This window comes from Egretta garzetta, unplaced genomic scaffold, assembly GCF_000687185.1.
Source record: "Egretta garzetta isolate BGI_Z169 unplaced genomic scaffold, ASM68718v1 scaffold241, whole genome shotgun sequence".
Taxonomy (NCBI): Eukaryota; Metazoa; Chordata; class Aves; order Pelecaniformes; family Ardeidae; genus Egretta; species Egretta garzetta.
Genome location: NW_009258675.1, coordinates 1,182,212 through 1,196,335, shown reverse-complemented (window position 1 = coordinate 1,196,335; position 14,124 = coordinate 1,182,212). Strand labels below are relative to the sequence as shown.

The 14,124-nt window shown below is 45.5% G+C and overlaps 2 protein-coding genes across 2 annotated transcripts in view; one reads left to right on the top strand and one right to left on the bottom strand.

Annotated features, from left to right (window-relative positions):
- Nucleotides 1-10,265, top strand: part of REEP1 (receptor accessory protein 1) — a 42,510-nt gene extending 32,245 nt beyond the window's left edge. Inside the window, exon 9 of the mRNA XM_035888646.1 lies at nucleotides 8,394-10,265. Within this exon, the coding sequence (XP_035744539.1) occupies nucleotides 8,394-8,404 (11 nt within the window). The 3' untranslated portion in view covers nucleotides 8,405-10,265. The remainder of the gene's footprint in view (nucleotides 1-8,393) is intronic.
- A 2,862-nt stretch (nucleotides 10,266-13,127) lies between these two features.
- Nucleotides 13,128-14,124, bottom strand: part of MRPL35 (mitochondrial ribosomal protein L35) — a 3,163-nt gene continuing 2,166 nt past the window's right edge. Inside the window, exons 3-4 of the mRNA XM_035888645.1 lie at nucleotides 13,737-13,991; nucleotides 13,128-13,502 (exon numbers count right to left, since the gene is read on the bottom strand). Of these exons, the coding sequence (XP_035744538.1) occupies nucleotides 13,314-13,502; nucleotides 13,737-13,991 (444 nt within the window). The 3' untranslated portion in view covers nucleotides 13,128-13,313. The remainder of the gene's footprint in view (nucleotides 13,503-13,736; nucleotides 13,992-14,124) is intronic.

Sequence of the window (14,124 nt, the reverse complement as noted above, 5' to 3'; positions counted from 1 at the left end):
CTCATTGAGCTTAAAGAACAAACAACTTTCTGTTGCCGTAGGCATTTTGTTCCTTAAAACTTCCCGGGATGACTTGCATCACTGTTGTGCTTTAACCTGTCAGGCAGCTGAACACCACACCCAGTGGGATGGGGAGAGAATTGGAAAAAAGTAAAATCTGTGGGTTGAGATAAAGACAGTTTAATAAAACAGCAGAGGTTAATGATGATAATAATAATGGTAAAAGAATATACAAAGCAAGTGATGCCCAGTGTAAATGCTCACCACCTGCTAACCAATGCCCAGCCCATCCCCAAGCAGTGCTGCCCCCCAGCCAACTCCCCCCAGTTTCTATACTGAGCATGACATCCTATGGTTTGGAATAGCCCTTGGGTCAGTTGGGGTCAGCTGGCCTGGCTGTGCCCCCTCCCAGCTCCTTGTGCCCTGGCAGAGCAGGGGAAGCTGAAAAGTTCTTGGCTGGTGTTAAGCCCTGCTCAGCAACAACTAAACCATCAGGGTGTTATCAGCATTCTCCTAGCACTAAATCCAAAACACAGCACTATGCCAGCTACTAGGAAGAAAATTAACTCTGTCCCAGCTGAAACCAGGACAATCACTTTGCAACACTACCTGTGAATGGCAATTTGGGATTTTGTCTGGGTATTTAAAAATACTTTCATAGTTATTTTGGTTATTTCAGAGAAGGAAAAATCTTCATAGAAAATCAGTAGGTTCTTTAAGTACATTTGCATTTTAGCAACAGAAAGTTAAAGCATTCATTGTTTTTAATAAACTCCAGTCAAACCACAGATACTGTGAAAGTGAAGATGAAGATTTCTGTGCTCTAAAACAATGTTCCTTCCCCCTCTACACCCAAATATTTTTTCCTAACAGTTTATTCTTTCCTTTTCTCTATGTAAATATTATGGGACTCTGATGTAAGTGTTACAGATTGCATGAGTTTTCTTCTGAGGTGTTTGGAATAGACTAGCACTTAATAACTTAATCATTTGTGGGATGTGTTTTCATTAACGGATGACTTTGTTGATGTGATTAGACTTGTTTGCTTTGGTTGCACTTGACTTCAGCTTTGGAAAGGATGCCTGCCTCTGTTTTGTGGCTTGGGCAGTGTGTGCTGGTGGAGTTGGCTGCTCCTAACTTCTTGGTTTGGCAATGAAAATGGTTGGGGAAGTACATCACTTGGGTCAATGTCTTTTGGAAATGATGGCAAATTTATCTTTGTTGCAGGGAAAAGAAGCTGATCGCCATCGTATAATAAATACCTGCTCTCTTGCTCTTACTAAAGTGGTGTGCAAACCTCCTTATATGAATTATTCCTGGGAATGGCTTAGCTCTGGAGTGACCTTATCTTCCATTACAGTAATACAATACCTTGCTCCTGGTTTGTGTAGTCTGTGACTGTGGTTTTCCCCATTGCTCCTGAAGAATTACAGTGACAGGAGAAAGAAGTATTGCCTGGGAAAATAAGGGGGGTCCAGCTTCTCTCAAAGGTATTGGGGTGCCTGATTCCCACTGTAACTACATTTAAGTGTCCAAATTTTTCAGAGGATCTGGATCAGCTAGAAAAGTCCTTTGCTTTAAAGTCCTTTGCTCCTCTGTAATTGGAGTGGGCCAGGCCCTGACTTCTGTTGTGCTCATGAAAATCCATAGGAGTTACTCTGGATTTAAGCAGCAGCATAGATCAGAGCCTGAATCAAAGCAAATGCTGAAAAAACAGCCTGCTACCGAATCCCATTTGTTGCTGTAGAGTTTTCCAAGTGAGATTTTTTTAGCCCATGTAGAATCACAGAGATTAAAGATGACAGTGATCTGGCCCTGCATTCCCTTGTCCATGCTGGGTTGTTCCCTGTGCTGCATTTAATAGCTTAGATCCCAACCTTGCCTACTTTAACTTGGAATACGCGCAGCTTCAGGGCTTTCCCACACTTTGTGTTGGTTCTATCAGTTCCCTTTGAAGGAATTAGGATAGGATGGCAGGAACTGGAATTAAGGGGTCCCTTTCCTTAGGCTGTTTACAGTCAAAATTCTGTCATGCCTTAGTGAAGAGAGGAGTCTAGTCTGGTCTGGATATTGAAAAGGCAAGAGGCAGCAACAGCTTCAGCTGTGGCACACCAACTGATTTCCCATTTCTGCACCAATTGTGCCCCTCCATGCAAAGGTGTGGAGCCGTAAATGTAAGAGGTGGAGACACCCAAAACACAGCCTGCTCTGAGATGGGGAGTGAGAGTCTCCCAAAGACAAGAGAGCCAGGGGAGATGTCTGGCGGACAGTCCATGCGCCTCTTGGCTGGGACTTCGTCCCTGGGGCTGTCAGCTGCTTCCCTGGAGCAGCACAAGCTGCTGGCTCTGCCACTTTGGAGTCATCTGATACTGGGCTGAGGCCCTGCAGCCTGAGATCCTAAAGACGGCTCTTAGAAACACACAGGAGGTCACCCGAGGCCAAGTGCTGTCCTCGAGAAGCCTGTGCCAGCCCTGACAACATGTTTTGCTCCTCAGTCTTCACCTTCTCTAGAAACAAACCTTGATGTCTCAGAACCCATCCACATTCCCTTTAAGCCTCCATCTCCTTTCTTACTAATTCCTTACATGTGTGCTTATTATTCCGGTTAATTCCCTGCTTTACATTTTCTCCTGCAGATGACTTACTCTCTTGGTGTAGCAAATTAGGTTTTTTATCCTGTCATCACTTTATTCACAAAAACCCAACAACTTCAGAGTTGGCATTCATGTGGCAGCAGCCCTTCCAAGATGAGTTGCCTTGAGTGCCACAAGAGAGTAATGCTTCCAAAAACGTGGGACAAAGTCTGGCACCCCAGATCAATACAAGGTTGGGATTGCCCACAACACAGATGTCCTTCCCGAGGCAGGATGGGCAGGGAATCCTCCCTTCTCGCTCCAGGTCTTAAAAAAAGGGCCCTGTGTATTCAAGATCTGCTCCCATCAATGGTCAGAAATGTAGTGGAAAGGCCTGGGATAGACCCACTTCTTGCTTTTTCCAGTTCAGTGAGGCTGAAGCAAAACTGGTTCTCATCTGGCTGGTTTTCAGTGCCTCATTCACAGTAAGATGGAGCAGGGGAAGAAGAGGGCCTCAGCCCAGCTTCCAGTGGATTCGACAGACCTCTCTGCTGTGGGGGTCAAAGCAGTATGTGCCAGCTTGGAGGCTGAGCTCTCCTCTTGATCTTCACGGAAGCAGCTCCAGGTCATGGATACGATGTTCAGGCTGATGGGGAGAACGGATGAGCCTGCAGGAGTCTGTGCCTCTGCTGAGCCTCTCATGGAGATGGGCCATGCAGGTGGCAGAGCTGCCTGGATATCTTTTTTGCCCAGCACCCAGTTCAAGAGAGAGAATAATATTGGAAAAGCAACATACACTAGAAAAGCACGGGATTCCCGGGAGCGTTATCAGGGCTGACAATTCCTTCTGCCTCCTTTTGCAGCGGAGCGGCTGGCTGTCAGAGAAGGAGCAGGGCACATTTGCCTAACCCTGTACGCTCTCTGCTTCAGCAGCCAGCGTCTCCACAGTCTGGTCACTGAATGCTCTAATTCTGGTTCTCCCAACGTCCCTCTGTCCTGTCCCCTTTGAAGTCCTCTTTTTCCTGGGCAAAGCCATTGTCTCCTCGCAGCAGTACATGCCAGGGGGGTGTTCTTGGGCCAACCTGCAGTCCACATCTGAGGGACTGCTGGGGAAGAGGGCAGCTGGGAGCAGTCATATGAATTGGTGTTGGGGGCAGTACTTGGCCTCCAGGCTGCATATTTGGGCACATTTGGTTCAGGCTTTGCTCAAGCTCTGAACAAACAGCATTAAAACCAAACTTGATGCATTTTTCATTGACTTAGAGAGGCGCAAGGACCAACTCCCACATACAAGGTGACCTGTGCTAGGCTCCTCCTGAATACCTCACTTCCCCAATGGAAGGAGAAAACAGTAATTAAGATAAGATGTTCCTGGACTGATTTGCCATGTGATCTAGAGAACATTTAATTCTCCCCACAGTGTAGCCTTAACACCAGTCATATATATAAAAAAAAACAATTCAGCATTATCCTGGGCCTCTCTGCAATGTGACTATCAGCATTTTCAGTACAGCTGGGAAAAAGTTGGCTTCCGGCTCTTCCTGGAAACCTGGTGTCTTCCAGCCTGCCCATCCAAATGGTGATAAAGGGGTAGAAGCACAGGGTCAGTGGCCAGAGGATGGTGTGCACCGCTCTCTCCAGCAGTGGCCGCATCCTGTGGGCTGAGCGCAGGGGCTGAGCCTTCAGCTTCCAACTTGAATTTGGCCCTGGAGTGACCAGCCCCAGTGACCTACTCGTGACTTGTGGTGTTGCTGTAGCCAAATCACTTCCACTTTGTCTCTCTGTTACCCAACTGAAAGCTGTTGATGAATTCAGTTCTTTCGTGCTTTAAGGATCTGAATGGATTAGTAAGTATTAGACATTTAAGAATCCTTTTTAGTCTTTGGGTTTTACTCTTTGGTCCAGCAGAGTCTCAGCCAGTCAGGCTGAGACAAGAAGCACAAAGCGTTACTTCTGTATACATTTGTACAACAGTCTAAGCACAGGGCCAGTAGTTGTGGTTAATGCCATCTACACAGCAAACACTTCCACTCCTTACATGTTTCAGAATGAAAAAAGCCTAACTATCCGTGAAACGAAGCAAGCTCCAGCCCTGCTGATAAGAAACTGTCTGTGGAGATGCAGAAAGCTTGGTCACTCTGGGTGTCCTTCGCTGTACCTCTAGCTTTGAACTGGCCCCATTTTGCTTCACTGTCTGGATTTAAAGCAGCAAATGGATTGTGTTGTGCAACATGACCAGTCCTACAAAGATCATGCCATTAAGTTACAAAGTTAAGAACCACCAAGCAGGCATTAGGGGTTTGTAGCCACAGGGCCATAATCTGCCTTCAGATCCATCAGTGGAGTTAATGTTCCATTAAGATTTACTCCAGAGAGACAGAAGAAAGACTTTTCCCTGCTCTGGTCTTGCATCAACACACCCACTTGCTGAGGGTCCATTCAATGCCTGTTGAAGCTTTTGGTTAACTTCAGTGGTTCTCAGACTGGGTGCTTGGCTTGACCTTTCTCAGTTTCAAGTCAATTATTGTGGCTGTACTTCGTATTTCTGCATCCCAGGCAGCTCTGTACTGTCCACTCATTTGGTGTCTTCCAGAGGGCACTCCTTCTGGAAGCAGTAGATGCAGGAACTATGGATGAAATCAGTGATTCAAGAAATCAGCTATTTTATTTATCCTGGCTTGACCTTTCTCAGTTTCAAGTCAATTATTGTGGCTGTACTTCGTATTTCTGCATCCCAGGCAGCTCTGTACTGTCCACTCATTTGGTGTCTTCCAGAGGGCACTCCTTCTGGAAGCAGTAGATGCAGGAACTATGGATGAAATCAGTGATTCAAGAAACCAGCTATTTTATTTATCCCTGAACCAAACAAAAAAAATATCTCTTTCTAGAGTCAACCTCCAGAACATCAGGGGCTGTGAATTTAGTCTCAATTCTATGTAAAATAATCCAAATAGAGTTTATAATGGCTTCATAAACAAGAGCCTTTTGATTTCTAACCCCACAGCTGCTGTTACTATAGTGTGATGTGTGAACCTTCTGTCTATTAATCCCTGGAAGATGCATGGCTTTGCAGTGATGTGGCATTTGGCAGAGCGTGAATCAAACCATCACTGATTTCCTCATCCTTTGTCTTCATGTTTAGACTGTAAATGGCCATGTTAAATAGGTGTGGACAATAAGTATGAAAAGCCACCTGAGGCAAACTGTGAAACAAAAGGGTCTGTGTTCTCAGATGATGAAGAGAATGATTCATTGGATTGTGCATCCATGAACAAAAGGCCCAAAAAGAAGGATCAACCCCTTGAGGTACTTCCATATTGTCAAGGCTCCTCCTTCTATGACATTCCTTGAATCTTCAACTGAATGAACATCTCTCTTTGGTCTAAAAACACTGAGTCCAAATAATACATTTTTGGTCTTTCAGGGGTGGGTCTTGCTATGGGTTCGCTCACTTTTCTGCATGTGTGGGTTTCCTGAAAGAAGGCTGAATTAGTGCCTGTGGAGATAATAGTTATACAGGGCTTCAGAGTTGGATCTGAATTGCAAAACTGGTATCTAGCTCTAAACCATGTGCTAACGTGGAGGTATTTGGGTGGGAGGATTTGGATACCAACTGCTAGCTGATTTTTCATGTCTGTAGAGGAAATTAACAATCTCCTCCCCCAAGGCAGGGTAGTTATGGTGAAAACAGCCAGCACTCAGAGCAAGAGCACTCACAGTTCAAGAGAAGTTTGGCGCTCAGAGCCCAGTCCCTCTCGCTTGAGTTCGCACCTAGCCAAACCCCACCGAAACCAGTGGCAGTTCTTCCTTCATGACTTCGATAGGTTTTTGAATCAGGCACTGTGTTAGCAAGTATGCTTTAAGGTGCTTTATGGAAACAAAACAAGTAAAGGAGACGCAAATCTCGCACTGCAGTTTGCCAAAAGCAATTCTAGCAACATTTTGTTGTGGAGGAAATAAAACTTCCATGGGAGATGCTGTAGGCAAAGACTCCTTCCAGATCTGGGCTGGGGGGATAGAGCCACAGCCAGCAGCTCTCAGATCCGAGTGGGGAGATCTCCACCATAGGGAAGCTGGGTTTGTTCCACCCACCCCTTGGCTTGGTGTGAGGGAGCTGGAGCAGTGTGGTTTGGTAAGCAGTTGTGTGACCTTGTGGTGGGTCATCCTACCTCTGGGGGGATCTCACCAAAAGCTGGGCTGCTCTGTTCTTACTGTGGAAAGGTGCAGCCTCTGTAGCTACTCTCAGAGCTCTCAAGTGGCCTCCCAGAGGAGGCAGAGCAATTCATTCCCAATTCAAGAGTCTTTACTGTGCAGTTAATGGCTGCTTTGCTTTAAGAGCCTCCTGGCTTCCCAAAGAGCAGCCTTCTCTCAGGCTGCAGGAGGTACTGCTGTAGTTGTCAGGCTGTGGCCCCGAGCTCCTGGTTTACAGATAGCGACTCTGAGCCAGCAGCTATGGAGTCTGGGGTGGTGTGGGATCCCTGCCTGCCATACACAGCAGCTTTCTTCCTCAGCTTTTCTCCTCCAGCTGTGCCTTTCGGGATGCAGCCATCCCATCCAGCTCTGTTGTGCTTTTGGGGATTCACAGTGAAGACTTGGGGTCAAATTTCAGGCTTGGAAGATGGTATGGGGTGTTGGATTAATCCCACCTCTGAGAAAAACTACCTTGGTTTATGGGCAAGCTGGAAGAGATGGAGTCTAAACAAAACCTTGCTGCGCTGCAGTTCCTTATCCGTATGAATATTTATAACCCTGCTGCATCACAGGAATGTGGAAATGCAGCATGATCTTGGGTCGCAAAGTCCTATAAAATAGTAATGACAAAGTCCTGATTTATGAATGGTAAGACCCTGTCATAGTCTTACAAGTTGATGCTATTAAAGAAAATAAAGCTTTGGATATTTATGTAAATGGAATAGAAGAGCTTACCAGGCCTTGCAGTGTTACATGATGTGATGACAGGCCTCCACACTGAAAATTTGGGCTCCTCCGCAACATCTGCAAACCATTTCTTTTTGTGAAGCTCACAGTATACAATGCTATGCCAAAGCTCCTCTGGGAGAATTATGCACTGCATAGGTTTGGTTTGGGTTTTTTTGTTTGTTTGTTTGCTACTCTAACTAATTTCTGTCTCAGTCTGGAGAGCGGGGTTAATCACAGTAAACCAATTTCATAGAGCTGGTCTGGCTCCTCCTGGGCATTCAGGGCTCCTTTTTAAAGCTCTCTCCACCAGCTGACTGCAAAGCAAAATTGCAATAGCTGGCTTCTGAAATAATTTCAATGGATTGTGTCTGGCCTGTCTCCCAAGCGAGCGGCTGATCTTTTATAAGAGCTCTGCCTTGTGAGAATTACGGGCCCAGTGTGTTTCACCTTGGGGACCCATTTGGCTTTGTAATTCCCCAATGAGATGTCCCCTCAGAAGGGCCGTGGCTGGGTTGGACAGTGCAGGGTGGGCTGGGAGACACCAGAGATGACTTTTTCCTACAAGTTTGCTCTCTTGATCCAAGAACTGTTGTAAATGGCACCAGTTTGTCCTGGCTTCTTTGACTGTTCTGTTACTAGCCATCTTTAGCCACACCTCTAACCAAGCGCCAGAGGGGAAGGTGTTGGTGTAACCTGGGTAAAGGACTACAACAGGTTTCTTAAAGGTTAGTCTGCAGCTGGTCATTCATTAATGATCTTCAGGGCCAAGATGTGCTTCTCCATTACTTCATGCCTGGAACGGGATCATTGTCACAGAGGTGCCACAAAGATGGGTGAGTTTTAAGGAAAGAAAAACCGTTTCCTATTACGCCACTGAAATTTTCTCTTGCTTTTCTGCAGGCACCGCCTAGGACCCTTAGGCCTCGCTTCAGGAAGAAAAGTACCTCATCCTCTGCCACTGAAACAATGTGAGTGCAATGAGCCAATAGCACCAAGATCCACAGAATGTCTCTCTTCTGCCTTAAAGAGCTACTCGTTCATAATGTAGGAAACAGCAGTGGGATGGATGTGCTTTGATGTACAGCAGTGTAGACATGGCCTTTCTCTCTCCTCTCTCTGTATCCTTCTGTTACACGCTTGTCGCGTTTGTCCGTGACGTGGATAGGACAGTCTGGCAGACACCTGCGGGTTAAGAGTCCCTGTTTCGTTTGCAGAGTGTACGCCCACTCACGCGAACCCTGTAAGGCTGTACATTGACAATTCTCATTTGCGTCTGCATAGCTCTAGCTCTGTGAATGCACAGCGGAAACAAAAATAATCAGTTGCTCATGATGATACTTTGACAGTGTATTTATTTATGGCTTTATCATTAATGAAGTGGATTTGCAGAAGCCATGGATTTCTCTTTCCTCCCTTCCTCCTCAAGGCTGTGAATGATGGAACAAATGTCAAAGTACTTTGACTGTATGAAATGTCCAAGATTCATTAGCGAAAGCTGAGCTGTGACTCTGTTCCTCTTCCTGCAAGTAAATCACCTGTATTCTGAGAAAATCATTGTGCTAAAAACCATAGAGACAGAACCACTTACAGAGGACGAGGAAGAGATGTGCAAGAGAAAATAAATGGTTTCAATGACGTAATGAAGGGGGAGTCTTAATTTTGGTCAGCCTGAGCCAGAAGAGTATTCCATGGAAAGCGATGGCGGCTAGGAGAACGAGATCGTATCGCTTGTGGCAAATGTTCTACTGCCAGTTTCAAAGCGTGAGCAAGCCAGGCTTGTACTAGCTGCAGTGACGGAAGTTAGAATCACTTTAGTGACGCACTTCCCAGGGGAAGCTCACCTTTCTCCCCTGCCTGCAACAGTGTCGGTCCCAGCGCTCTGCTTTCCTGGCGAGGTGCTGCTGTTTTACTTGCACGAGCAGCGCAGGGCGCTGGGTCTGAGCTGCTTTTCGAAGCCTGGAGTTTCGCCTGTAGCGTGGAGTTTGGCTAGAACCACAAGAACCAGATGGAGTGGTGTATTTGTATCCATATATAAATGAGAAATATAAAAGATGAGGAAGACGTGGTAGGGTTTGTGTATTTGTGCTTCGAGTTGGTGTCTCTTGTAAGTGTTGAGCATGTGCAATTCACACATAAGTTAATTACTACGTGGCCCTTTGTGTTTGCTCTTGGACCCGTCACATAGACTAGAAAAACATTTAGCATTACGTAGAACGTGCCATCACTAAGGGGTCAGAACATGGGCTGTTAATCTAGTTCGGGTGCAGCAGTCCAGGATGCCAATAGCCGGCTGGAGTGTATCAGGCTCTGAGATAAATCTGAAGCAGCCTTTGAAACCTTTTCTCTGCCGGGTATGCATCAATATCCCAGCTGTCCCTGTCTGATGGATCCCTGAGGTCTCCCACAGAGCTTCCTACGTATGTGGGGAAGAGAGAAATAAATTATGCGCACACAGAAATGTTTATCTGACCTGGCTAGGAAGTGGAAAAAGCAAGCAGGTATTTCCTGTGTCTGCCACAATACTTGGCCTCATTACCTGAGAATTTTATTTCCTTTACATGTGCTAGTTCAATCATATTTTGCAATGGGTAGGAAGGAAAAAGTCTTCAGAAAGTAAATTGAAAAAAACCCAACAAACCTGCCTAAATAGCAGTTACTGAAGAGTCAGTCCTTGGAAGATACTCAGCAAAAGCTTTGAGGAGCTAAGCTTCTGTGTTTTATTTTTAAGCCAGCTTTAGAGTTTATTTGATTTCTTTTGGCAAACATTAAAAACTGCCTGCAGTGTTAGCAGAAAATAAAATCCTGTTGCAAGCAAGCTATGTTTCCCTGCTCTGCAATGGGCTGCCACAAGATACAAAAGCAGCTGACAAGTTTGCACTCAGTTATGCCAAAAAACCCCAACAACATAGAGCTACATAGCATCCGACAAATTCTATTCTCAGACACGCTGTATGAACATTGATTCTCACTGAAATTATTAAATGTGCGTCTAATCTGCTGTTTTACTGTAAACTTGACTGTTTAGCATTTCGTAAGTGCTGAGGTGAAATTGCTGACAAGGGAGTTGCCTTATATCTCTCAAAACATTCACTGTATAAATGATAAAAATAAACCTTTTCATATCTCTGGCAAAAATGTATTAATTTGTCAACTGAGCTGTATATTTGTGTATAGACAAGAAATGTGAACCCCTAACCACGTACACTTGGCACTGTAGTGTTCTGTATATGGAAGAGAAGGGTCATTTGCTTTCGATTCCTCATCTTCCACCCACAGGTTGTTTACGGGTGTTGCCCCAGCTCCGTCACTTCACTCTTTGGCTACGTGCGTTCGTTCAGAATAAACACCGGGCACCAAGTCTTTTGTTGCCATTTTTCTCTTGAATCTCTGCCAAGGAACAAGACTGGGCGAGTCGCCTTTCTGCGCTGATGCTGACACCTCCCGGCAAACTGGAGTTTGCAGGACTTGAGGAGAGAGAGGAGGCATGGATGGATGGTGGCTCCTCAAGCGTGTGCTGATGGGGAGCAAGTCCCAGCTTCCTCCCAGTGCGGAGCTCTGAGGGCGCAAGGGCGGCTAACCGCTCGCAGATCACTCCTAAAAGCAAGCAGTCTTTCAGCTGAAGGTTTAAAATAGTCTAAAAAGTAAGCAAAGCCTGGCTGTAGGGGCCTTTCAGGCAGCTGGCCTCTACCATCAATCCTGTAAGGTGGGCCAGCACCTCCTGGTTTCTCAGAGAGGCCTGGAGAGCGTAGCGTAACCCCAAAAGGAACACACCAGCCCTAAAAAATACAGCCGTTAACCGGCACGAGGCTCAAGTGGAACATGCGTTATTTTAAGCAAGCAGAATTGAGGCTGAGGGAAGGAAACCGCCACCGAAGATGATCCATGGAAAATGGCCCCATGAATTATCTCACCCATTTGCCATAAATTCACCTCAATTATGAAGAGAAGCAGCTTGAGCAGGTGAGTGCAGTCCTCCACGCCTCCTTTCTTGCCGTAGGGGCCAGCATCAGCGCAGTTACAGCGCTCGCCGATCGCTGAATCGGGATCACATCAAATATAGACCAGACAGACTTCGCGTGCATCACTGTCGCCTCGGAATTAATCCCACGCTGATCTAAATTGTGTAAATGCAAACCCAGCACGGGAGGAAAGGAGCATCGGGTTGTTTATTCCTAAAGAGAGGGAGAAAGCTGCTTGGAGAGACACGATGCTCCCTCACCTCACGTAAACAACCTGCTGCCTCCGACTGTTCTCCGAAACGTTCCCACGCAGTGATGAAACCCTCGTACGTGTGACCGAACGCTCGTTAATCACCGTCTCCTTTTTGCTGTTTGTTTCTGGTACCTGTTCTGCATCTAGCACCATAGTCGAAATAGCAGAGAACACTACACTGGGACTCGCGTTTAGACAAACTATTTAAGGATCATAATTGTGCCCTTCATGTGATTTCTTTCCTGTGATCGGTAGAAAAGATCTGTGATGAAATGGTACACTTAATGCCTCACAAGGACAGCCATTACAATATTCCAAAGGTGGTTGTTTTGCTGGTTTTGTTATACTGCTCGATATACATCTTGAATAAAGTCTTAAATCTTTTCTTTAAAAAAAAAAAGAAAAAAAAAAAAAAAGGAAGAAAACATCTTTAGTCTGTTCAATGTATCTGGCAGGCCAGAATAATTACTTTGATCGCTGTATTATTTTTCTCTCAATTCTGGCTGACTGTATATAGATGTATTCACTAAGTGCTGCATGTCCTTCAGAACTTCTTTCTGTATTATGAACTGGAAAAAAAAAAATACAGCTACTGAACACTCTGAGTAAGCAGTGAGTTCATTGAAACGCTACAGCCTTGCACAGCAAACCCTCTCTTGCTATACAGGTAGCTCCGGAGCTGATAACTAGGGACTAGCTGCTTAATAACGGGTTAAATGATTAGTGAACTTTTCCAAGCTACTGCTAGAAACAACTGCTTTTCACACACTTGCTGGAGCATCAGCTTTGTAGGAAAAAACTCCGACCAAGCCCTTAGCGGAAGGGGTGAGTTGCATTCTACGCTCCGAAAGGACCCGGTAATTAACGCTTGGGTTTGTTCCATGTACACACGTGATCAGAGATACACAGCGCGAGGTGTAACGAGGCTTGAAAGAAAGAATAAAACCAAGAAAATACTCAGAATGGACTGCTTGAGGGTGTAGCCTAGGACCCAGAGAATATACTCTACCACTCAAAAACCAACACAGGATGCAAACTGAGTCCTGTAATGAAATTTGGCTGCTGATACATTTTAAAATCAATTATAAAAACTGTATGTAGCCATGAAACAAGCTTTTTTCCTATGCTCTCTAGCACAGAGATATGGCAACAGTTTATCTGGTACTGCGACAGGCAAAACCACCGAAAGAGACCCTGCTCTCCTTTGTTCCCTTCCCCAAGGAGACCCCATTCAGTGAGCTACCAACAACTACGGACACAGCAAAATATATCCCGGGGTTATTTAAACCTGTCTCTCAAAAATTTTAAGATTATTCACTTTTGGTGATGTTTAGACTGTATTCATCCACGTTACACACAGCCACAGGAAACATCAGATGTCAGAACCTGTCGGTGACCAGCTTGATCTCTGCCAAGTAAAATACAAATTGCAGCTCAAGATTACCTTGAATATTCCTTTATTTTGCACATTGACAGCCACAATTCTGAGCAGATGACAGGCATGTTTATTTAGAAAAGTAACAGGTATTACAGATTTATGTTCTAAAATTAAGACCGTAAGTACTGCCACCTCTTTCCTAGAGAAATGCAAAAATGACGCCAAGATTTCTACACGCGAAGATTCGTGCGATCGTGGTACTTCTGGTAGGGATCATCAACATACCAATTTCTTCTCTTCCAGAAAGAAGTGGTCATTTTATCGAGGAGCTTGCATTGCGTTCTATTGCACAACGTCAGCTCTCTCAAACGCTTCCTCTGAGCGGCTGACTTCTTCCACAGCTTCTTCTTATAACCAGCCTGTCAGAGGAAAAGACACAGAAGATGTTTAAGTGGGTTGCTATAAATACACATACACAGCGATACTGATAAACAAAGCAGGACGAATTCCCCACTTCCAGGAAGGAGAGGAATCTCTGGTGGTTTTTTAACTTCCACGCTAGCTGCTGCCCTCTCTAATGGAAGGGGAACAATTAGCCCACTGACCGTAAACATGCTTTTATTACAGAGAAAAAAAAAAAAAAAAAGTCTTACCTTTCTCCTAACCCAAAGGCCATTGTGCAGCCGGAGAAACCGACTGACGACGGCCTTCACGCTTTTCCTCTTTCCATTCCGCAAGCTACAGTAAGTGAGAGTCCTCGCTGGCTGCTGGAGGGTGCTTGGAAGTAGAGATGGGGTGCTAAAAAAAAAAAAAAACCAAAAAAAAAAGAAAGCAAACAACCCCAAAATAGTGAAAAAAAATAGAACAGGAGTGAAACACCTTTTCCTAACAGTAATCCCTGGCTTTTTTCACGTAAAGAGAAATGAGAAGCGGCTGCGACTTGTTGGAAGGAGGTTACCAAGAACGCACCGCTTCACGAGCGCGCACGAAGCGCGGGGCCGAGCCCCGGCCCACCTCAGCCGCCCGAGGTTTCACCCCGTA